This window comes from Nicotiana tabacum, chromosome 22 (genome assembly GCF_000715075.1).
Source record: "Nicotiana tabacum cultivar K326 chromosome 22, ASM71507v2, whole genome shotgun sequence".
Classification (NCBI taxonomy): Eukaryota; Viridiplantae; Streptophyta; class Magnoliopsida; order Solanales; family Solanaceae; genus Nicotiana; species Nicotiana tabacum.
This window is the reverse complement of record NC_134101.1, coordinates 180,086,686-180,112,462: the sequence shown is the minus strand read 5'-3', so window position 1 is coordinate 180,112,462 and position 25,777 is coordinate 180,086,686. Positions and strand designations below refer to the sequence as shown.

The following is a 25,777-nucleotide window of genomic DNA, read 5'->3' as shown; positions in this document are numbered from 1 at the left end:
TTTCCTCGGGTTTCTTTTCCATCTTAGATAGGGAGGAGCGGTCTGGGATAATGTCTATATTGTACTGAGTGTCGAACAAAATTTTGAGCCATGTCATCTTATACATATCACTTACTGATATTTTGACGAGTATACCATTCTAAGGTTGTCCCACTCAAGCTCTCACTGAAATACGCCATCAACAACTCATCTTTCCTACCAACACTTCTCATTCACTGTAATAACCCCTCAGATGGAGTTACTAGAGAGGTTAAGAAAGTTATGATAAGCAGGGAAATCTGGAGAATATGGTGGATCATCTGACACTACAACCGGAGCTTGGGTGTGGTAGCATCTAGGAAGCTAGGTGGTGGCGGGGGTGGTGCCTTACCAGTCATCCAAGACTGATACATGTCCACCATGTGTTGTCTTAACATCCTTACCTCTTCAACCAACCAAGTTTCTCGTTCAACCAATTGCTTTTGGGCACCAATATCAACCAACTCAATTCCGTTGTCTTCTGCCATTGCTTTTCGACTTTATGTTGTAGGGAAGAGTTACCAGTTTAAGAACCGCAAACCAACCACCATTCTGCTGTAATGAAAATAACAAAGAAGAACAAAATGAAGTCATCGCGTTAGCGTTAGGGAATTTAATAGCAAATAATATCATATTATATGCAATGCACCTAATCACAATTATCGATTCTAAAATGACTTCGAGGATACGAAAGTCATCTTGGCATCATCCCAATTTTACTCTCCTTGCCCTTTTCCTCTTTATTTTCCTTTTTAGCATTCCTTGATTTTTTATTTTCTTTCCTCTCTTTTTCTTTCTGATTATTACTCTTTCCTTTCCTCTCATTTCTTACATCCCACAACTTCATTCTTTTTTGTTTTAATTTTAAAAATGATTCGATCGAACCCAATGTAGGTTGTCTACGTATCATGTTCCACATGAATCAGACCAAGCGTAGTTCTGGAAAAGTAATGAACAAAATAAACTAAAAACAAAATCTTTTTGGATTTTTCATTTATAACTTTTTTTTTAATTTTCAAATACAAAACAGGAATAACGAGAGACTCGACAATCTCAACTATACTACGACAAAATCTGACACCAACTAAAAGCAAGAATACTACTAGACAAGACTAGAAAGTAAAAAGAAAAACACCACAAAAGTAGACTCCAAACACGAAAAGTTTCCTCAAACAAGCTCCCAAATGCGATGGTCCTCGGGTATCTGTCATGTTCGAGCTCTGGTAAATGAATCCATACCTGAATGAAAAAAATAAAACCAAATAGATTAGTGACTCGAGACACTATGTGAGACCACAACACCTCCTATTAGACACATGCAAGACATGATCGGGCTATTTTTGCAAAATGGCTTACGTGGCCAAGGGTGGATATTAGTGCAAACTCAACAAAGGTGACCTCAAAGATATAGAAATACCTCACTAAGGCTTATATGGCTTCAAACTGCCAATAATTATGGCCCTATAAATTAATTCGCAAAAATGACCCATTTCACAAAAATGGCCGATAAGGCCAAACGCGACTAGAGATGCATATTCAACAAGGACGAGCCTTAAAGTAATATTATACCTAGTTTAGGACTCAAGATTCTATGACATGAGTTACTGAACCACTTTCACGAAAATGACCCCCATTTTGCAAGCATGACCGATGTGGCCAAAAGTGGCTAGACATGCAAATTCAATAGGGATGGACCTTAAAACTGAGTGGACACCTTGTTGTGGACTTATGGCTCTAAGACATGGGATAACAAGCCACTTTGAGAAAATATCCCTATTTTGCAAAATGACCAATGTGGCCAAATGCGGCTAGACATGCAAGATTTGGCAACGACACCCGAAGCCAAGAACTTAAGACTTACTAGGAAGATCGGACCCTATATGAGCTGCCTATGTATTTCCCCCGAAAGACGAGAATCAGGTTTGCGTAGTTCGGGAAGATTGGCCAAAATTGAAAAGACTTATAAAATGGTCAATTATATTTGAAAAATGAGTTGCTTCTTTATTAATTTTTTTTGTAAAAATGGTGTGAAGATGTAAAATCTTTTTGGAAATTTTCTTTAATTTTTCATTTTTTTTTTGAAAAAATTGTGAAAGAAAAACAAAATGGGCCCTACTTGCTTCATTTTTATACTTGACCCTCTTTTCTTCTCATTCGTACCCAACAAACATTGGTCTGACAAATGATCTTTTTCCCTTTAAAGAATGCAGCATGTAACACATAGGGATGATTAAATGTCTTTTTGGGTCACGGGTTCGCTTTGACGTAATTTGGATAGGCCTCATACAAAGGGACACGATACCTCGGACCGAGCCCTGCAAGGTCTAAATGATATGATGCAAATAAGAATAACCTAAAGACTGACCTAAATTTGGGGTTCATTAGACAATGCAATTCGGGGCGGCACGTGGTCAATGGCGGCTGCTCTAGCTGTCTGCCCACTTCACGCTCCCACGTAGGGGTGTTCAAAACCAAACCGAAACCGAAAACCGAACCGAAATCGAAGCTTAATGGCTTGTTGGTATCAGGTTAACGGTTTAACGAAAGGGGAACGGATTGAAATTTTTTCATTTACGACTTATCGGTTTAGGGGTGGATTATTCAATTTTCTTAACGGATAATCCGTTAACCCGTTAAGAATATATATATATATATATATATATATATATTAAATATCAAAAACCCTTCCACTTCAGTCTTCCACTCTTCCAGTACTCTATCTCTAAGTTCTAACGCCTAATTCCTAAATAATCAGAATTATGAAAAATATGTAACATAATCCTTGGTAATTGCTTTACAAAAGGCAAAAAGTTCATATATAACGCAATTAGTAAATTTGTGTTTTACAAAGTAGTTACCGGATGAAGCACTGGTGCCTCCAGTAAGTGGACACCCCCTACTCTGCCAAAGAGTTCATTGCGTAAAGTTCAATGTCAAATTTATGGTAAATGACAAAGTGAAAACCGACATGGAAAGTTATATAGGTACAATATTCATATTAGTAACTGCTTAATTTATAAATTTATATGCATCTAAAAGAAGCAGAACTAAGTTGAGACACAGTGGTATAAAACGAAAATTCAACATATGAAGTGCATGGAAAGGCTTCTGCTTAAGTGCTATAACAACACAATATATTCTTAAAAGTCATATATAAAAGTGCTTCGTGTGTATATTGAATTAGGCCAATAAATTACCCAATAACCGCCCAATAAGAGCTAAATCGATACCAATCCGCCCGATATCTTATCGGATGGCTAGCGCATTAATACATTTAAAAGTCGATAACCGATAAGCCAAACTATTAACAGTAAATAACCGCTCAATCCGCTCGATAAGCAGCCCTACTCCCACGCCACCCCCTAAAGACACGGGTGACTCACGAAAAGGCTGTGTACACTCAAATGTACTCCGGAAGACTTGTACAGAAAGAAGACCCATGTTTGTGCAAATGATGACAGTTATAAAGCAGTAAACATATAAGGAAAAGCGATAAACAAATAAACAACAAAAACAGGAAAAAAAACAAACAAACCAAACAAAGAAAATAAAAAAAAAACAAACACCTCAACCGAATATCCTAAAAAGCCAACAAGATCAAGTATCAGCTCGGACCTGCAACTCCCCAGCAGAGTCGCCAAAGTTGTCACACCCCCCCCCCCCCCCTTTTTACTTCACTAACCCCTTTAAAATAATAAAAAGTGATTTTCTGAAGCTCAAAAGGATTTTCAAATTCAAAGTGACAAAAGATTGCGTTTCGAAGAATTTTTTAGAGTCGCCACATGACATTTGGTTTCAGCGTGCCAGGTTACCGTTTTAAAAATAGTTTTCCTTCAAAACATGTTTGACTCTAAAACTGACTGCACCAGAGATTCTAGATAAGGGGGTTTATTTGACTCGGGGAGAAGGTATTAGTCATTCCTCGAGTCCCGTAACTAGTACGGTTGCATATATGATCAAATCTGCTTTTAGGAATACTCTAATTGAGGCAAAAGCACACAAAATCAAGATAAATATACAAGAGGCTCGAGGTTGTCCCCTCCTACATAAAAGAAAAAAAATAAGAAGAAAATACTAATTGTCTACACTACGCTCATTCCATGATGCCTGTCATGGCCTCCAATTACATTCACTATATATATATATATATATTCTACGGGACATTCTCCGGATAAAATAATAAACTAAAGGGAATAACCTCTTATCTCAAAACTCAAACAAAATCCTAAAGCTTGCCTACCCAAGTGATAACAGCCTAAACATACTCCTAGAGAATAAAAATAATAAGAATAAAATAAAATGATATTAAATTTGATTCACAGTTTATGACCAAGAGCCAGTTTCGATTTTCATAGATTATTTCCCCGACCCAACCCTTCAAAGTATCGCCATTTCCATTCAAAATTCTTTCATGTCTTCATTCTCAAATGTATAAAACAGATCTTACAAAACATAATTCAGTGAAGCTAACCAAGATCAAAATCATAACAGATTAATTCAACCATTCAAAAAATAAATTAAACAAAGTAATAGTGAAGCTAACCAAAATTAAAATCATAGCAGGTTAAAACTTACGGAAACAAGTATATCTATGGATTAATGAAAGAGAGGAGAAGAGATGGACCTTTTGATGACCTCGACAGACCAGGAATGAAAACGCCAAGGGAAACTGCGACTTTCAACCTCGAACGACAGCTCGACTAAACGAACTCAAATAGACTTCAATCTTGATCGCAATTCTTGGTTTGAAACCGAAAACGAAAGGGGAAGAAACTAAGATATATTTTTGGTATTTCTTCTCCTTAAACTCCAACACTAACTCTTACTTTGAAATTAAAAATTAAAAGAAGAAACTAAATATTTTTGCATATTTACTGAAAGCCAATCTGAAATCTAACTCATCCTAAAATAGAGACGTCTTTTTGTGTATTTCTCTTCTTTTGAAATCCAAAAGAGAACTGAAACTTTGAACATAGTTTGGACAACTTCTCCAAATTTCGAAGCCAAGGATTGAACCCAAAACCTTTTTCAGAAAATCTAGCTTTTCAACCCAATTTCTCTGTCTAAACTCCTCTCCGTTTCTTGGACTCCATCTATAAAAAAAAGTTAATCCCTCTCAATCTCTATCCCCCCTTTCCCGTTCTTTACTCTCTGCCTGTCCCATTGTGTGTGTGTGTGTGTGTGTGTGTGTTTGTGGTTGGGTCTGGAGAGTTGGGTGTTTGGGGCTGCTTTTCGCGAGGAAGAAGAGGAAAGAGTCAGAGTCCCTCTTTTTTGCGTGATCTGCGGCTGAAGCTCTCCCTATTTTTCGTTTCTGTTTGGAGTGGCGGCTAAAGTTCGCTGAAGGCTTGGTCAATTGTGAGGTCGGCGGCTGGAATTGGAGGAGGGTCGCTAGGTTCGAAGATGGATTTAGGGTTTGAGGTAGGTTAAAATTTTATGTGGTTAGGAGAATTGACATGGGCCATTGGATCAAAATAGATCAATGGCTACGATTAAGGGAGGGGTTTGATGGGTGAGAAAAGGATTTGAGCTAAAAGAGATTGGGAAGAATGGACCTTTATCTTGCTAGGCCACTAAAATCCGAAAACGAGTTCCCAATTGGTTCAAATTCAATTCTTTCTCATTGAACAAAAATAAAAATAAAAATACTACCAAAATATATTAATTAATCTTAGTTAATAAGAATAAACTATTAAAGTGAACTATATATTAAAATGAATGTGTCTTTTCAAATGTTAAAAAATGTATAGAATACTATGTTACAGTAATGGTAAAAATTAAAATATTATCATTATAAAATACTAATAAGCTTAAATAAATAAAAAGATATATAATAAGAGAAGAAATATCATAAAACTATTTTTGTATTATTAAACTTATGTTAGAAAATTAAAATTAAAAGTTGACTGAAATCCTATTAAAAATGAAAATAAGTAAAAAAAAATTAAAATACTACTTTTAAAAGTTGTGCGTGTCAAAAATTACGTGCTTACAACAAGAAGTGTGTTGCATCAGTAAATTAGACCTAAAAACAGCAGTAACCACAAGTACATGTCATCGACAAATTTGATCTCCAGTATCGAAATTCACAGCGATGTTTCAGGACCCATATTTCACACCCTACTTAAAGCTAAATTACAACTAAATGATTAAAATTCTTATAAGCTCTCATGAAAGTAGTGAGACAAGAGAAACAAACTCCAAAGTCACCCGTCCCTTGGACCGCGTATTGATGACAAAATGCTCCGGGTATTTTCTTAAAAGCATCAGCAATCCATACCATGGCTTTGATTTGGCTTCAGGGCTAGGATAGTCCTCAGATGTTAAGTATCTCCTCACACGACTATGATGCCAGGTATTGCCAAAGTGTTCCACCAACTGCAAAAGCATAAGCTTGTCATTAGCCAAAAATCCAACTCTAACTTAAAAAATCTACAGTCTAACAAAAAGCTGAGCAGGAGCAAAAATTTCCCACAACTACCATGAACATGAAGCAGGAAATGATATTTGATACATGATGGAAAGACAAAATATAATACTCTATGGGATCTGTTTAGAGAGAAGACAAAATGCAATCAAATTGTCAACAAAGTAGAACAGCAACTTCAACCATAATTAAGCAAAACCTCGTCAAGGTTATAAAGAATGAGGGAAAGCATACAACTATAAATCTGCTCTTTTCTTTTCCAAATAAAAAGCTGTACCAGAAGTTCACCACTGCATGCCTAACACGCAAAGAAACCATAACATTATTAATCGTCAGACTCTTGACTAGGTATAAGATCTTCATATGTGTTTAATCAAAGCCCAATTAGGTAAATGGCTTTAACAGCTTAATAATCAAGTAGGGAATATGGAGTAAGGTCAATATATGAAGACTTGGTGTGTAGTTCTATCAATGGTGGTCGGGATTCAGGAGAATGGTCTTGATGATTGCACCATGTACAGGGGAATCAGAAAAGGTTTCAACATTTTTGCAAATATTGCTGCTTTAGAAAGGGAAGGGATTCACGGGAAACAGAATCTACTTTTGACCGTGATAATGGCCTTTGAGATTGAGCTTCCTGCTAATATAATTTTGATGGATAGAGATGTTACTTGTGAGTGGGAAAACATCATTTTCAACCCTATTTGTAGAAAGGGCTTGCAGGTTGAGGAGGTGGTACCTATGCTGAATCTCTTGTACGCAGACCTTACCTTTACCCCGAGGGCAGAGAGATTGTTTCCAGGAGACCCTCAGCTCAAAAAGACGACAAGATATGATATATTAGTACCATCAATAGAGTCATAATAAAATAACAGCAATATAGAAAATACGTAATAGATGGAAAGTACAATAGTAACCAGTAGATAAAGCCATGCATCAGTAGATAACCACTAGCATCCTAAAACTAAATCCTAACTGTCTAGTCCTACTCGGGTGCGTCGTAGAAATATTAGCAACTTCCTCCTAACCTACAACCTTAATATTCGACCTCCACATACTCTCGAATCCTAAATTTATGTGATGAAGAATCCGACCTATAAATCCGCACCCCTATCGAATATGATGTCATTACATCCATTAGAGGCGGAAGAGTTCCACCTCTTGACAGAATCAAAGTGCAAACAAACAATATAGTCTTCACTTAATAACAAATTGGCATTTCTGTGACAAAAGATGTATAATATTGAAGTTACCTCAGTATGAAGCTTCTCCATTGGCATCCATTCTCCCGGCCCACAGAGGTCCGAAAGCACATTTGCCACAGATGATACAACATCCTTTTCTTCTAACTGCATGAGCTGTTGATTGTCAGCATCTCGGTCAACACGTGATCTTCCCTCAATCTTCTTATCTGCAAGAAGTTTTTGGCCAAACAAGTTCCATATTCAGATACTAAGTTCCATTTAATGGGTATAAGCTTTACATCTACATTTATCTACTAAGAAAATCATAGAAGCATGAAAATCTAGCAGAGGACAACTGTATAAAATAGAATGGAAATAGCTTTTGGTTTGACATCGCCTGAAACAAATCTCCTGCTTTGATAAGAAATATCTGAGTAAAGACAGCTGAGTAATATCCGATTTCTAGGGTTAGCTTTGCATTATCATGAAAACCGACTCCTCTCCAAAGAATGATAGAAGGAACAGCCCATCCAGAATGAGCTTTCTCGAACAATAAAGAAAAGAGTTACATGAATACTATTATCAGATCGTGTAATTCAAGGAAATAGATTGCTTCCTCTTATTAATTCAAACTTTCCAAGTGCTCATCCTATATTGCATCCTCATATAGCATTAAATGTTTCAACTATTCATTGTTCTTTTTGTTATGGCGGTATATTTATCCATACATATTAGCTATAATGATAGTGAGTGCATGTCAAGTGTCCTTAGAAGTTTAATGCCTCATAGCAAAGGATGGGATGTGAGGAGGAGCTGACAGGGCTAGGGGCGAGGGAGAGGGTCGTAAGCGGGCACAGATAGAGATGAAAGGGGCGGCATGACGTCTACTCATCTGGATGCTAAAGACAGCCTTTAAACAAAAAATATTACGAGAGTTGAATCGAAAATAGAAGTTGATACAAAAAAACTCAGTGACAGAGGTTGACATCAGGGAGGTCTACATGGTGACATAATTTGGCAGAACGTTCCAAGTATTTTATTTTTCTAAACTGAACGGGAGGTTCATTTAGTTTTGGTAAATCAGATTGGAGTTCTAAGTAAGATGCTGCTTTTCAAATATACAAATTCTGAGCCAACCTTGCTGCAATCTTCTATTAAGTATATATATAAGATTTAAGATGGTTGAGGATTCTGAGTTTCCGAGTTCAAATATCAGGTCAACAGGAAAGAAGAAACCTCAAACCTGGATTTGATATAAGTTATGATGCAAAACCCATATGCTAGAAAGGAGAGCTTTTGAAAACCAATAAAAAAATTTCCCCCTATGGTGGTGTACGGGCTAACTTGCACACACCTCGACCAATAAAAAAAAACCATAGTGTTTTTTGTCTTTGTTGAGATTTGAGCCTTGATCTCCAATGTATGCACCCACTTTATTGACCGTTAGGCCACTCCATTGGGTGCAATCAAAGCCAATAGAGATGGAATTAAGTTCATAAACTGAGAAACTAAGATTTCACTCATGATAGGGAATATATTTGGTAACTTTCACCCCAATAAAACACTTAAATCAGACAAGTGAAGATGACCCAACCAAGAATTGGTATGTTCAAGTTGACAAGGGGGCAGAGTGGAGCAAGTGCTACTGTTGACTTTTTGACAAAGGGTTATCACTGGATGGGAGGGTTCAGGGGGTTCGAGTCTAACAATATCAAAAAAGAAAATAAGAAATAACACCAAATCAAAACCAGTTAGCAGGGAGGTTCTTTGAAATAGAAGGCAAAGAGAAAAATGTCTTTTACGGTATATGATCATTGATGGAGCTTTGATTCCTGAAAAAGCCTGAATAGCGTAGGATATAATGGATTTTCATACGCGTTATACCAATCCTATCAAGTTGCTTTCCCTATCATGATCACATAATTCCACTAGCGTACTCACAACACTAAAGACCAAATTTCATGAACAAAGTCATTAATAACACCAGCAAACTTATAAGTCTGTCTATTTCATCTGTAAGCACAAAAAAAGTCTAAAACCTAATCCCTACAGCTCTTTGCTCCACTCCGGGTACTATTACCAAGGGTCTACTCTAAAAATTGAGTATATTTACATACATTAAAACTCCATCTGCAGTAACTAAATCCATAGAACTAACCATCACCATATAGACTGAAAGAAAATCTCTTCTGCATCTAATCAATAAGACTATAGTAATTCAACAAACAAAAACACCTCCTATACACAAAATCTCTTCTCGGGAAACACAGTTCACCTAACAGCAGAAATTCTCAAATAGCCACTTATAGAGCCAATAAAGATGAGTTACTAGCTACTTACATCCAATAAAGATGAGTCTTTAACATGTTAATCCTTCACAAGCAACACAAATCCTTTGTGGCAATTCTCAATCATAGTTAACAAATAAAGCATTCATATATATATATATATATCGTCTAAGTTGATAAATTAACAATCAAGAACGTATTTTTATTGAAAATAAACACCATGAAACTGATAAAACTACTTACCTAAATGCCCAGAAATAGTAGCCTTCCCACCGGAACCATACCCATAACCACCACCACCCTCAATGCCATCCCCTCTCCTCATCTTCTTAGCTCCAGAACCATCTTCCCCGCCGTCATCGTCATCATACTCCTCCTCATAATACTCCCTCCCTCTTAACAAACCCTTTTTCCCTACCCCACCACCATAACCCACAGCCGGCGGCAAAGGCACATGTTGCTGCTGATGAGGATGATGGGGGCCCACAATAGGAGAGCCCCCAACTGGATAATTCACACTGACATGATGTCTGCTAGGCCCAATCGGCCCACCTAAGATACTCCGAATTGGAAGAAGAAAATAAAACTCCTTATCTCCGATCTGAAGTAAATCCTGCGAATCGAGTTTTACCGGAGGGTTACCGGGAAGATGAAGCACACCTTCAACGAAACAGCCGTTTTTACCTAACACTTCGAGGGCAAAGCGACGCCGTTGGAAGTCATAGAAGATGCGTGCGTGGTGGCGGGAGATGTTCATTCCGCCGCCGAGGGAAGATAAGTCAACGTCAACCGTTGACTTCTTGGAGTTACGGCCGAGGATTATGGAGTATGTCTGCATGTAATACTCGAAATCTTCGCCTTGTAGCTTCGCGAATCCTGCTTCCACATCGCTTCCGCTGCTACTTCCCATTTCATAGGACAATACGGGTGTGCAATTAAAGGGAGTTCGATTATGTGGTTATTCTATTTGTGCAATATCAAGGAGAGTGGAATGGGAAGAAGAAGGAGAATCGGACAAGTGTGAAGTGGAGTTCTGAGCATTGCTGACTCGAGAGGGAAAGAGGACAGGTGAGAGTGTATTTACGACTTGGGATTTCCTATTCCGAATATGTTAAACCTGGGAGCAATTGCCAATTGCATATTTTTGGCATCAATTGTTATTTAGTCATTGAGAGCATGTTTGGAAAGCCACCTTGGAATTAGATTTAGGTATAATTACACACTTTGATATATTTATCTCATCAATTAATTACTTGGTTAGCCTAAAATTGAGTGTAATTAAGAGACTTGTAATTACACTTGGAATTAGATTTGGATATAATTACACAGTTTGATATGTTTATTTGACCAATTAATTACTTAGTCAGCATAAAATTGGATGAATGTAGTTACACCCTTCAATTCTTAAAGGGATTATTTGACCAAAAATATAGATCTTGGTTCAACCAATTAAATTAGTATAAATGAGGGTCAATCTTAGCTAACAATGATATCTTAAAGATGGAGTTCTCAAAAGTGTAATAAATACCACGTAAGAATATTTTGATAGCAGCAGCAACATATAATCAATATTCAAGAAATCAAAGGCAATAATATAACATTAAATATTGAGGAACAACAATAAATGACATTTTATGTAAATAATGCAAAGAAGCCACCCAAGACCAGATGAAAGTAATTGAATATTCTTTCTGACAATGATGAGTGATAGATAATCATTTGAATATCTGAGTTATTCTTGGATATGGTGGAAAAGTGTAGACAAGTATATTAGTGAAAAGGTAATGTTAGTATGCTTGCAATGAAATCTGATTCTCTCTTTAGAGTCAATGTATATTTTTACAAATGAATATCACATGTCCCCCATCATTGTGTCTCTTCTTTTTATAGGGAACATGTTCCTAGAAACCCTAACAGTACACCTGTCGAGAATATTCATTAGAAGATTCTCTTTTATTTCCTATTTCGAACATAGTCGTTATAACTCTATCAAAGGTGCTCGACCTCGGCCTCGATGACAACTCCTCGACTTCGATCATGCTGACTCTTCGACCACGGCCTTTGATGCTAATTAGATTACTTCGACACGTGGTGCCTTAGGAATTTCTTACTAAAATCATTTCGACTAAAGACGTACTTTGACCTGTACAGTTAGTCCCTCTATTTATCGAGGTCGTTCCCGCGGACGAGGTCGGTGAGCGGACAATGTCGTTCATGATACAATTCTATGGAGTTGGTTGAGGCCGTGGTTGCGGAGATAGGGCTACATGGCCTTTTGAGGTCCGCATATTTTGAATTTTTTGAATTACCCGGGAAGTCTATTGGAGCCATCTGGTCAAAGAGAAAAAATGACGTCATGAAGTCATAATGATTCACGACGCGTTGCATCGATTTAGGTGTGACCCTTGATGGGTTCTCTTGTTTCGATTTTTATGATAATCATGATCCATCGTTTTGATTTTGTTGCCTCTCAAACCTTATAAATAGAGGATGGTTTGTCTACTTCGAGACTTTTTCCAAACTCTTTCCTCTCTTTAGGAAATAACTTCTTTTTCATCTTCTTTGCAGAATTCTTTCTACTATTTGTTTCAGCGACTTACACTGTTCCTCATTCCCTCTTGCTTATTATTCTTTTTTTTTTTTACATTAAACCATGTCTAAGGTACCTTCTGAGGTTGGCGAGGGGAGTCGTGTTGCTCCTTTGGCAGTGACTTTCCCCTTATTTGAGGAGAGTGTTCCTGCCAATGTTGTGGATGGAATCTTCCTGTTGGTAGAGGATATAATCCCATACAACCCTGATTCCAGGTCCGATTTCACCAAATCACCGGAGGTAAACCTGGAGCTTTTCGATCAGCAATGACGGTGAAGGAATTAGCGGAGCTTAGGGATAAATTCAGCCTCCCTGATCATATCGAGTCGACCCCGGATGAGTGGGATACAGTACAGGTCCATCGTCCTAGGTATTGCGCCCTCTACGCCTACCCCTTCCAAGTCAGTTACTCTTTCCCCCTCCTTCTACTGGTGTAGGAGTTCTGTCGTTACTACGACGTTTGCCCTGCTCAGCTCGCGTCATACGTCTATAAAGCATAAATATGCTCCCCAAGTTTGCTGAGTTGGCTGGGATCGAATTGACACTGTGACATTTAATTCATCTATTCGCCCCTAGTTTTTATAGAGGGACAATGCTGAACCTTCGCCATCGAGGGGGAAAATACCTGGTGGTGAACATGGATGACAAGGCCAATCGTTAATTTTGGTTCAACTTCTTTTATGTTGGAACCGAGGACGCTGTGACCAATGTCGATGGCTTTCCTGAGGCTTAGAACTATACTTGTAAGTGCTTTGATCTTTCCTCCGTGTTCGATCTTGAATTTTGACTTCTCGTCTTCTTCTTTTGCAGCCAAGACCTCGCCTCCTCTTTTGGACGCCCATGTTTCTGACTGGGTCGAGCGGCTCCTCCCTCACATCGTAGGGATTTGTGAATGGCCAAGTTTTTTCAAGAATTTCGGGCATGTTCTCCCTTCGACTAGTAATTTCCTTTTTACCATCCGCATCTTAACTCTTTCTTTTTGTTTTCCTTCACTGATTTCCCTTTCCTTATTTTTTCTTAGCTTCATCCACGCCTATGAGAAGGTCAAAAGCCTCCGCACCCTCGTCCCGGAAGAGAAAGGCTATTATGCCCTCGGTTTCCACCCCTGCTTCGACTATAGCTAATCCTATTTTTTGTCCCAGCTCCTCCTGTTGTTGCGCTCGACTCTATTTCCACTTCGTCCGTGGAGATTTTGGCCTCTCCTCTATATTATCTTATCGACGAGGATGATGGAATTTTGCTTGGTGATGGAGATCTTCAACCTCGAAAGAGGAGGTTCGTAGACGCTGGTGAAGGAGTCACCCAAGCCATTGACGCGACAGAAGGGGACTTTTCGCTGCGTGAGACAGTGACTATTATCATGGAGAATGATGTCGAGCTGAGTCCTGAGGCTCCAAGGTTAGTGGGAGCCGATGTTGATATGCCTCTTCCCTCTACTGTGATGGAGACCGGAGAGCCGACTACTGATGTTCTTGATACTTCTTGGCGAGAGGAGGTATCGAATTCTCCAACAACTGTGGATACCTCATTGCCAGCTGTGAGCACATGATTTTTTCCCTATGAGAATTACTCCAAAAAAAAAAATTCAAAATAAAATGGTTTGGTGTTGTTTGTGATTTATTTGTATCTTTTGTCTGTGCATGTTTATTTCTACTTTAATTTAGAAAAATACAAAAAATATGCGTTGCATGTGCATTTAGGATTTAATTTTACAATTTAGTAATTAATTAAACAAACAAGTTTGTTTTACAAAATGAAAAATCACAAAAAAATAATTTACTTTGCATTTTTAGCATTTAATATCAAATTGTGTGATTTTATTTCTAATTGATATTCAATTGTGTGTGATAATTATTATTAAGGGTTGATTAGTATTTTGTAGGATAATTTTGGCTTTATAATTTATTTTAGAATTTTTGTTTTGGGAATTAAAAAAGAAAATAGAAAAAAAAGAAGAAAACAAGAGAAAAATCGGACTGGGCCAATTTTAAAAGAGAGTTCAGGCCCAGTCCAAATACCCTCTTGCCCGGTCCAACCCAGCCAGCCTTGAGGGCGGATGGAACGATGCCGTTTAGGCATGAAAAATCTGGGCCGTTGATCTCACTCGATCGAATGGTCCAGTCAATCCCCAGATATATCCAAACGACATTGTATATAGTTGATAGATCCAGGCCACCCGTTTCAATTGATCCAACTCCTCAGAACAATCCCCATAACCCGACCCACTTGCCCCCGGATCGACCCCGCCCCAGTACTACCCCAAAACGACACTATCTCCTTTAAATGAACTGATCCAGGCCATTGATCGTGCCTGATCCAACAGCCAGGATTAGACCACCCCCTCCGTATATAAACCCAACCTCTCACCTCACACCCCGCTAAGCCACACCCCTGTTCATCGTCTCCTTCAGAGACAAACCAAACAACCCTCCAAACCCTAGCCGCCCTAAAACCCCTTCGCCTGAAAGCCGGCGACAACGACGCCGATGACCATGAAACTAACACCCCTAGAGCACCTAACCACCCTCTCCACGAATCCCTTAACCGTTTTGCCCGAATTAGACTGTAGCTTCTCGAATCTTCAATCGAAGATTCGAGCAAACTTGAAACCCACCCCAACCAGTCCCAAACTCATACCAAGGCACCCCCTGACCACCCTCGTTATGGATCTGTTAACCGTTTGCCTCGAATCAACCTCCAACTTCTCGAATCTTCAATCGAAGATTCGAGCAAAACTCGAACATACCCCCAACCAAGCCCAAATTCACACCCTGGCATCCCATGACCTCCATCGTGCCCAAACCACCTTTGGTTTGAATCGAATCTGGCTAGAAACACTCGAACCCCAAATCGAAGCGTAAGAACCTTAGAAAACCAAAACTAGTTTCTGTCCGAAGTTTAAAGGAATTTGGGTGTTTAACTGACCTTAGGCGGAGTGTTCTCAGAACACTCGATTAAGGTCCGTTCGACCTCAAACAGTTCGAGTTTGAGTTTGAATCAGGGTCGTCCAGGTCCCGAGGTCTTGAGGTATTTTCCCCCTTTCCCGTTTGTTCCATTTTTGTGTTTGTTTATTCTATTTAATTTAGTTTAGTTTTATTGACTTTTCATTTTTCTTTTGTCGATTGATTCTGTCCGTCTTCAATGACCCTTTGTTTGGTCGAACTTTTTCTGGTCATGGTTAATGAATGTGATAAAACTATATAATCAATTTGAATAAGTATCGTCGATTAGTTAAGTTTTGTTATGAATCCCTGTTTTCTATCAATACGATTCGAATCACCTGTGTGCCTGTTCGATTCTTATTTGCTATTGATTGTATGAGTTGTAATTCGTGTAGTCGATTGAATAAGTGTCGTCGATTAGTTTTACATGCTTCAATTCTGATTAAATAACCTGATAACAATGTGATTCGTACTACTTCAATTCTAATTGAATCATTGTTTGAATTGGATTGTGAATTGGTTATAGTTGTAGTACTTTAGTGATCAGTTAAAAAATTAGTTGTTAGGTTTGTAACTTAGAAAACAGATCGATTGAAGTTTAGGGCATGACAGTAATACACAGGGGTTAAGGGGGTAGTTTGGGGATTGAAAAGTTCAGAAAATTGGCTAGTTTAAGTGGGCTGACAGTAGGGTACTAAAATACCATTAAAGTAATACAATTGTTAGTGCTAATGGGGAACAAGCCATAATGATGGGGGAAAGGTTTAAAGAAAATGGATTAAGAAATAGGTGCTCATACCTATTTGACTTTAAATAAAGAAAAGACAAGTGTAGTGGGGAACAAAACATATACTAGTGGAATTAAAAGGAGATGATGGGCAGAATTAGTGGGAAAATTCTTCCCAAAGTGCTTCTGAAAGTTGAGGGGCAAGGTTAGTGTTTGGTTATAAATATAGTCACTTAGGACAGATTTAGGGGTCATAGTTTTGACAAAGGATTAATTCTAAAAAAATCTGGAGAGAGACATGGGGGGGGGGACCTTTTTTTTGAATGGGCAGTAAGGGTTGAAGTCAAAAACAAGTAGAAAAAGTCCAAAGATTGGCACACACTGCCCGACTTTGAAAAAGATTGAGAAAACCTACTGTTGCATTAGTTTCCTGAAGTCAAATTAGAATTCCATTTGATGAGTTGCATGTTTCTAGCTTGATTTCTGATTGTGAGAGTCTCAGAGGTTCCCTGGTTGGTTTTCTAGTGAATTTGGGTTTATTCAGGCTGGTTTTGAGTCAGTTCTGGTAATTCTGTTGGGTTTTAAACACTTCTGGATTTCTGGTTTATCGCTTGGGTCTGTTGCGTATGTCACTAGCTGTTGGTACCTGCTGTTTGGTACTCGTAGTGTTTGTTTGATGTTCTGCTGTGTTGTATTGCTACTGCTGCTGATCCTCTTCTCCTTCTTCTTGTCCTGTTTTTCTAATCCAGGTACACTTTTCGAATCGCCTTGATGTAGCTCCTTGAAGTTGAAAAATGGAAATATTCACAGATTTGTGTTCATTTGTAGGCTGCCTATTGTTTACAATTGGATTAGTTGTTAGTTAATTATATCTAGTCGATATTGATTATGTGTTTAGTATTATGTGAATAGTGGATACACATGGATTGTAATTAAGAGCTACTGAACCGCTATGTTCCTGTTGACATGCTGTTAGTTTAAAAATTTGAGCTGCTAGGTTGTCAGTTGCTTTACCATAACAATTAGTACTAGATGAAGTTATTTGAACTCTTGATTCGTTCTGCTATAAGGGATTCATGTCAAAGTGGGCAACTAGTTAGGGACAATAATTTAATTAGAAACGGAAGCATCAGAATGTTCGAATGTGCGCTGGTTTGATTTGGGACTACTTGAATTCATGGTTATCTAGCAACCGCTTTAGTATAGATAGTGCTCACTTTAGTATAGCACTATTCTGTTGAAAAATCAAATTCAGAAACATGATTGGGGTTGCAAATGTATGATGGGTCATCAAGTTTGATTTCGAGTTAAACCTAATATCAGTAGGCATCAACAGTTTAGGCTAGTAATATCAGTAGGCATCATCAGTAACTTGTTCAAAATAATCAGGCACTGTTAGCACTGACTAAACAAATTGGTCATAATAATTGGATATGAATAAGTAGTTAATTTGAACGAGCGTACGTCGTAGTATTTTATTACTATTTGGTAAACACACTCTGGAGAGTTGGAGTAATTGTGGTGTGCAAATGCTTATCCCGCGATCTTCTCGGCTTGATCCTGTTCATTTGAACTAGGTTAGTCCTAGGCCCACCTTGGGCCACTGAAAATTCACGGTTGGCCTGCACGAATTTTATGGCTTGGGCTCTTTGGGCCCAAGACTGATATGGCATGTTGGCACTTAAGGATGGACTGAGCTTTTAAATTGGGTAGTGGATTCACATTAAAAGGTTCGTCCTTTCGTTTGGATCCGGACTTGAACTATGAGGCCCGATTTTGTAATGTTAATTAATTAGGACTTTTCCAATAAGAATGAGATGAGCCTCGCCGAATAAAAAAATAAAAAAAATAATACAAAATTGCGGGGCCCTCAATAAATATTTTTTTTAAAATACTTAGACTTAGAGACGTGCCGTTTAGCGAATTTCACGGCCTTCCCCAAAAGATAATAACGCGCAAGTCACTTCCGGCACGCTTTAAATAATTTAATCTCTTAAGCTCGGGTGAACATTTATGTGACCCAAATCCAAGTCTCAACGAAGTCGAAATATGTCGCTAATCACGGGTACATTGATTGTGACGTGGTTCGAGATGCATTTCCACGATGTTGCAAATTCCTTTAAAAAATAATGAATGAGACGAGCCTCGACAAACAAAAATACACCAGCTGCGGGGCCCTCTATACGTATTGGTAAAATTACTTAGACTTCGGGATGGACCATTTAGCAAAATTTCACGGCCCTACCCAAAATAATGATACGCTAGTCGCTTTACGCGCGTACTTAATAATGCTATCTTCTTAAACTCGGGTGCACATTTATGTGACCCAAATCCAATTCTCAACAGAGTTGAAGTGTGTCAATAACCACGGGTGTATTGATGTGACGTGGTTCGAGATATATTTTCACGATGTTGCAATTCCAGGTAAAAATGATAATAATAAAAGCGGTACACAGTTAAAATTTGCACACAGGTTCAGCATGTATTAAAATCAGATAAATAAGCCGAATATGACAGTTGAGCGACCGTGCTAGAACCACAGAACTCGGGAATGCCTAACACCTTCTCCCGGGTTAACAGAATTCCTTACTCGTATTTCTGATTAGCGGACTGTTATACAGAGTCAATCTTTTCCTCGATTCGGAATCCAACCGGTGACTTGGGACACCATAAATCTCCTAAGTGGCGACTCTGAATTAAATAATAAATCCCGTTTCGATTGTCCTTTAATTGGAAAAACTCCCTTTACGCCCCTTCACGAGGGGTGTAGGTAAAAAAGAGGTGTGATAGCTCTGGCAACTCTACTGGGGATCATAACCCAGAATCTCTAGTTCAGGGTTCAGAATTTGAGCTTAGATAAATTGTTATATTCGGTTTTATGTGATTTTTACATGTTTGGGCTTAATGTGCTAAATGATGCTTTTACCGCTTTGATATTATCTGAACTGTATATAAACTGTGCCGAAACTTTTCTCTTCTTACCCCCAGGGAGGAGCTTGCTGGTCGAGACTCCCTATTCTGTTAGTGTCAATACCTGAAATAAGAAAGAGACCGGACAAGTTACTAAGCCGGATGGCCTTTTGGTTCCCGGTACGTAGCCCCCTCCTCGACTCGAGTTGTCCGCTCGGGTACACAGTCTAGAACAAATACCCAGGTTATGAACCTAGAATAACTCAGCTTCATGTCGGATCCCTAGTAGGAACGTTTGTTTGCATCACGTGCATTTGACTTTGGAGGCTCAATACAGAGGTTGGGTCTGTCTAGGACAGGTGTACCAAAAAATGGAAATGACCATCCTGATGCATCTTACTTGCTACCTGTGCATTTATTTGCTTCGGACTTGCATGCTGACCGACTTTTTGAGGAAAGCGAAATAGCAGTATGAGGGTTAAGGAGAGTTAATCGCCTGTTTTTGAAAAAAACCAATGTCCAAATAGTGTCGAAACTCTGCCGATTTTTTTTTAGAAAATGGAAAAAAAAAGAAAAAGGAAAAAGAAAAAATATAAGTTTTATTTGCCAATGAAAAGAGTCTTGTTTTCAAAAGAAGTTTGTTTTATCTACCCGAACTACGTGGGTTTGATTCTCACAGGGTGCGGGATACGTAGGTAACCCTCATCGGGTCCAACCTCCCCTTTTACAAAAATAGCCAAAAATGTCAAATTTTAATTGTCAACATAAATAAGTCGGGTGATGCCGTTTTTGGCAAGAATAGCCGAATGTTACCGAAAGGGACGCCGGAAGGCTGACTTTGCATAAACGGCCACTTTTAGTCATTTTTGGATTTTTAACCGGTTGACTCACCCAGCTTTAAAATCTTCGTTCCCTAAGTGCTGAAAAGCCGTGTGCGGAGCCGGATCTTCCTTTTAATCTGTGAAAAATTAAAAATAGTCAATTTGTTGAGTCAAATAAATTTTGCTTCTTAATCACCTTAATAAATGTGCAGGATGAGCACGATGCAAAATAAACCTTTTTCAATAATGACTAAAATCCCTTTCAAGTTGCGGCTATGGTGGGATGATTTAGGTGGTGAAGGGCAAGATGAGGTCAAGAAATATCTAAAAGGTCTTACGGGTTTATTGGAAATCCAGCCACGGGGGGATATCATAAGAGCTTTGGTCACCTGTTGGGACCCGACACATAATGTCTTCCACTTCTCTGATTTCGAACTCACTCCGACTTTGGAGGAAATAGCCGGGTACATCGGAAATGCTGAAGTTTCGTTGAGGCAAAAATACCTGGTTGCTCCAAGAGCTGTCACTGTGTATCGGTTTTTAGATTCGTTAAAGATACCCAGGATGGTCCATAACCCAGATTTGGCCGCATGTTTTTGTAATCCGCGCTTCATATACGACAGATACGGTCATGTCGGAGGATTCAACAACCCGGGTAACAAGTTATGCAGCAAAAGTAACCGTCAGAAATGAGACGAGCATAGACGAGTGGCTTTTATGATAACCTTTTTGGGCCTTTTTGGTTCCAAGGAAAGACGGAAACATTGATCTGAAAATAGCCGGGGTCGTCAGTACCTTGCTCACTCAAGATAAAAGCACTCTCGCGCCTATGATAGTATCTGATATCTTCCGAGCTCTCACAGCCTGCAAAGCCGGAGGGAACTTTTTCGAGGGGTGTAACTTGTTGCTACAAATATGGATGACTGAGCATCTCTGCCACCGTTCCCAGCTCTTGAGTTATGGTTCCTCGAAGAAAACTTGCATAGAAGAGTTCTACACAAGAATCAAGGTGGTCAGTCTGCCCGAGGGAGTTACGGCGTGGACATCATTCTTTCGGACCCTCACCGCCAGCCAAATGCAGTGGACACTAGGATGGTTGCCTGTGGATAAAATCATATATATGCCAGCCACTGGACCCCATTTCCTTTTGATGGGACTCCGGAGTATTCAGCCCTATGCCCCTTATCGAGTTTTGAGACAGTTGGGGAGATGCCAAATAGTTCCAAAAGATGAAGATCTTAGTGGCCAAGTAGTCGAGATCGGGCCCAACGGACAGTTTCCTGAAGCAGCAGTTCGACAAATTTGGAGCGAGTGTCAATACTTAACAGCCAATACATGTGTACGTGATCGGTCCAAAGGTGAAGTTTCGCCGGGATACCTTGCTTGGTTTAGGAAAGAAATCGAGTTTGGGAGACCGGCCAAGAGGCCCCATCTCCAGGAGTTCGTCCAAGCGTCGCAAGAACAGTGGGATTGGTTGGCTAAAGAAGAGAGTTACAGGGCAGAAATAGGCAAGCTGAGGGAACAGATTAGAGACCTGGAATTTGAAAATAGTCTGCAAGTTGATGCCGATAGGGGAGAAAAGAGCAAATTGGCCCAAGAAAATGAGGTGCTGAAAGCCCAAATCCGACAGATGAGAAGAGATGCTGGTGAACAACAAAGAAGTCGGTCGGATGAGCGGTTAATAAAAGGTTTGAAAAAGGAAATCGGTGAGTGCCGGGATGATTTGAAGAAATCTGAGGATACCATAGCACAACTCCGGACACAATGGGCAAAAAGAACGAAAGAGCGCACACAACACTTACAACAGGCAAGGAAAGATCATGAAAAGACCCTTGTCAGTCTAAAAAGGAAGGTGACCACCCTAGAGAGTGAGGCGGCTAAGCGAGCCAAGGCTTTTGAAACCGAGAGTAAACACTGCCATAATCTGATGGCCTCGATGGAAGAGGAAATACAACAGTTACGGAAACAACGTCTGCATGATTCTCAGGTTTTGAAGGCTAGAGGAGATCAGATAGGACGCTTACTCCTAAAGAAAGACCGAACCAGGAACAAGATTCTGACTATTGCTCGTGCTATTACCAGGAGATGTCAGGAGTGTGAAAACATGAAGCGCACTACCTTCTTCTCGGCGGTGATGATATTTGTGAAGCAAACCATGTATGAATTGGAACAGCTGGAAAGGAACCTCACACCTAAACCCGCGGCGAGGCCGAATGACGCCCCGCAGGCACCCAAATTTAAAACTTTAATGTGTTCATAGTTTGAAACTGCATTTTTTCTTTCTTTCCTAGAGTCTGTTGTCTGTTAGAGTCTGTCTTTCTTTCGCATCAGAGTTTGTCAGTAGTCCTCGAGATTCGTACTTGGTTTGGTTTCGAGTCTGTTATTTTCCTTTCCAAAAAACGTCTGGTTTGTAATAGGATGTTTATTAATGAAAAATCAAAAATTTCCAAAAAAATATCTCTTTGCTTTTCGCACTTATAGGGCAGAACTACGCCCAGTCTGATTCATGCGGGGACATGATACGTAGGCAATCCATATAAGATTCGACCACCACTAAAAAGAGAAAAAGAGAAAGGCAAAGTGAATAAAAGAAAGGAAAAGAAGGAAATAAAAAGAGAGATAAAGAAAGTTTTAGAAACACTTAAACGAGGCACAAACAAAGTAAGCCGGAATGACGCATGCGGTCGAAGCAAAGACATTTTAGAAATGGTTAAACTGCCTAGGAACATTGCATCACCCAACGTGAAATTGCAATATGTGTTAAACTCTTAACGCTAACAAGTTTGTTGTCCTTCCAGAGATTTCGAACCAGTTAGTCTGTTAGAACGTTCTGGCAGATTACCATTACCAAACAAGATCCAAAGGGCCTGTACTAAAAAGCATGACTAGTTTAGACCAAAGTGTCGAGGATGAAAGGACGGAGAATCAAATGTTGAAGGAGGAAATGGATAAGATAAGACAGGAGATGAAAGAAATGTAGCTGGCCTTAGCTAGGGTACAAAAAGTGCCTAACCCTCCCGTTATTCCCACTCTCCCACCAGGACACACGCCGGAATACCCTCCCCCCGGCCCTTCGACAAGCTTCCCCAGTCACCAATACTATCAGGGAAGAAATGCCTTTGATCCCCAAGCTTCACAACCCAATCAAAACCCTCCTCCACCAAATGTTCCTGTTTTCGTGGCACCCCCACCAGCCACGCTGCAAAGATCATCCAGCGAGCCATTGTTTCAGGCTCACGATAACCAATATTACCCCCCTGAACCAACCTTCAAAGCACCCGAGCCTCATACTTATAATACTCACTTTGAGATACCGGTAGAGACTGAAAAGCCGGCTAAGAGCCTAGAGCAAGACGAAGTGCTTCGAAAGTTTAAAAGTCTGGAGCAGTCCTTCAGGAATATCCATGGGTTAGGCAACCAAGTCAGTGTGGCCTACAAAGATCTGTGCCCATTCCCCGACATTCAATTGCCGGCAGGGTTCAAGATGCCAAAGTTTGATCTATACGAGGGGCACGATGATCCAATGGCACATCTGCGTGGTTTTTGCAGCAAGATGAGAGGAGCAGGTGGTAAAGATGAGCTGCTAATAGCTTACTTTGGTCAAAGTCTAAGTGAGTCTGCACTGGAATGGTACACAAGACAAGATCCGAGCAGGTGGTACACCTGAGACGATCTAGCACAAGCATTCGCAGGTCACTTCCAGTATAACCTTGAGATCGTCCCTGACCGTCTCACATTGCTAAAACTTGAGAAGAAGCCAGGAGAGAGCTTTAGAGAATTTGGGTTCCGGTGCAGAGAACAGGCAGCAAGAGTTGATCCTCCGATGAGAGAGGGGGAAATGGTGGACTACTTTCTACAGACTCTAGAGCCAACTTACTTTGGTTACTTGGTGACGTCAGTTGGCAAATCTTTCAACGAAGTAGTAAAAATGGGCGGTATGATTGAAGAGGGACTTAAGTCCAATAGAATCTTGAGCTATTTGGCGATTAAAGCAACCACTCAGGCCATCCAGAGCGGCACGGAAGGTGCGCTCGGAAAGAAGAAAAAGGAAGAAGTCGCTGTCACACCTCCTTTTTCCGCACCCGAGGGGGTGCAAGGGAGTTTTTTCCAATTAAAGGACAATCGAAACGGGATTTGGTTATTTATTTCAGAGTCGCCACTTGGGAGATTTAGGGTGTCCCAAGTCACCAATTTTAATCCCGAATCGAGGAAAATAATGACTCTATATTACAGTCTGCGTACCAAAAATCCGGATAAGGAATTCTGTTAACCCGGGAGAAGGTGTTAAGCATTCCCGAGTTCCGTGGTTCTAGCACGGTCGCTCAACTGTTATATTCGGCTTATTTATCTGATTTTAAATACAATATGAACTTATGTGCAAAGTTTATCCTTCAACCGCTTTTATCATTTACTGTTATTTTTATCAAGAATTGCAACGTTATAAAAATGTATCTCGAACCGCGTTACAATCAATGTACCCGTGGTCGTCGACACACTTTGACTCCGTTGAGATTTGGATTTGGGTCACATCAATGTGTACCCGAGTTTAAGGAAATTAAATTATTAAAGGCGCGCCTAAAGCGACTAGCGTATTTATTTTGGGTAGGACCGTGGAATTTTACTAAACGGTCCATCCTGTAATCTAAACAATTTTTAAAGCAAATATTTACTGAGGGCCCCGCAATTTGTATTTTTATTTGGTGAGGCTCATCTCATTCTTATTTTAAAATGAATTTGCAACGTCATGGACACGCATCTCGAACCACGTCACAATCAATGTACCCGTGATTAGAAACACATTTCGACTCTGTTGAGAATTGGATTTGGGTCACATAAATGTGCACCCGGGTTTAAGAAGGTAAGATTTATTAAGGCGCGTCCTAAAGAGTCCAACGTATTGTTATTTTAAGAGGGTTGTGAGATTTGCTAAACGACCCGTCCTGGAAACTAAGTGCTTCGATAATATACGTTTAACGAGGGCCCCGCATCTTGTGCGTTTTTGTTTGTCGAAGCTCATCTCATCTTTATTTTAACAGGATATCCTATAGCAACTACGTTTCTTGTCGCATTTGTCTCTACTAGTTGAGGATAAAAATGCCCCTATTCAATTACATGCTTGCAGGTTATTATAACGGAATTCCGAGTGCCTTTGCAGAATAAGAAAACATGGCCATGCTCATGGGCAGCTAATCGAGCATCGTGGGCCCAAACCCAGCCCACACGGTATCGGCTGGACCTGGGCCAATGCCTTTCTGATGAAAGGCTGCTGGGTTCGTTTGATTCGGGCTCGACCTTCGTGAGGTTGAGAAGTGCAGACTTGCGCCGTTTATTTTAAGGCAATAGTTTGCCAATTGTAAGGAGACAGTTTATCAAAAGGACATGAAATTAACTAACATGGATAGTTCTATGTTTTTAAGGACATGCTAACCATAAAAAAACCTAAGATACAACCTACTGCATTGGAGACCCTTTTATCTATCAACCTACATATACAAACTAGCATTCAATCACCACATATTGACATCTACTGGGCACACAGGCTACCTTCAGTATCTAAACAAGAATGCAAACTATTACATATTACATGAATATTTAATGTAACAATCTATGTATAAAGACATTTTTCATTTATATTCATGCTCAAATTTCCCAATTACATTTTGACAGTGCATTGGTTGTGTACCTGGTATAGAAGACAAAGAAGAAAGCAATGATCAGCCGGGCAATATGCAGTAAACACAGCAACAACAGATACACAACAACAACACAACAACAAATCAACAAACCAAGTGTTTTCCACAGCCCACAGACAACCAACAATATTTCACAGAACAAAGAGAACCAGCAAATAGTCGAGCACCAAATGAGCAATC

The 25,777-nt window shown here is 39.6% G+C and overlaps 1 protein-coding gene and 1 long non-coding RNA gene across 2 annotated transcripts; both read right to left on the bottom strand.

The window, feature by feature from the left end:
- Positions 1 to 983: 983 nt before the first annotated feature.
- Positions 984 to 5,638, bottom strand: LOC107778710 (uncharacterized). The gene is made up of 2 exons (XR_001646437.2): positions 4,643 to 5,638; positions 984 to 1,257 (listed from the first exon to the last, which is right to left on the bottom strand). It is a non-coding gene; the product is annotated as an uncharacterized LOC107778710 (long non-coding RNA).
- Positions 5,639 to 5,950: 312 nt separating this feature from the next.
- Positions 5,951 to 10,998, bottom strand: LOC107778709 (FHA domain-containing protein FHA2). Its single transcript, XM_016598997.2, has 3 exons — positions 10,158 to 10,998; positions 7,696 to 7,853; positions 5,951 to 6,393 (listed from the first exon to the last, which is right to left on the bottom strand). The coding sequence occupies exons 1-3, from the start codon at positions 10,822 to 10,824 to the stop codon at positions 6,184 to 6,186; spliced, it is 1,035 nt and encodes a 344-aa protein (XP_016454483.1). The 5' UTR covers positions 10,825 to 10,998; the 3' UTR covers positions 5,951 to 6,183.
- Positions 10,999 to 25,777: the final 14,779 nt, after the last annotated feature.

Excerpts from the sequence above, each read along its gene's own strand:
- LOC107778709 (XM_016598997.2), bottom strand. The coding sequence starts at position 10,824 with ATGGGAAGTAGCAGCGGAAGCGATGTGGAAGCAGGATTCGCGAAGCTA. Across the intron at positions 7,854-10,157 it reads TACTATTTCTGGGCATTTAG|ATAAGAAGATTGAGGGAAGA; the intron begins GTAAGTAGTTTT and ends AACTTCTTGCAG. Across the intron at positions 6,394-7,695 it reads TGGAGAAGCTTCATACTGAG|TTGGTGGAACACTTTGGCAA; the intron begins GTAACTTCAATA and ends ATGCTTTTGCAG.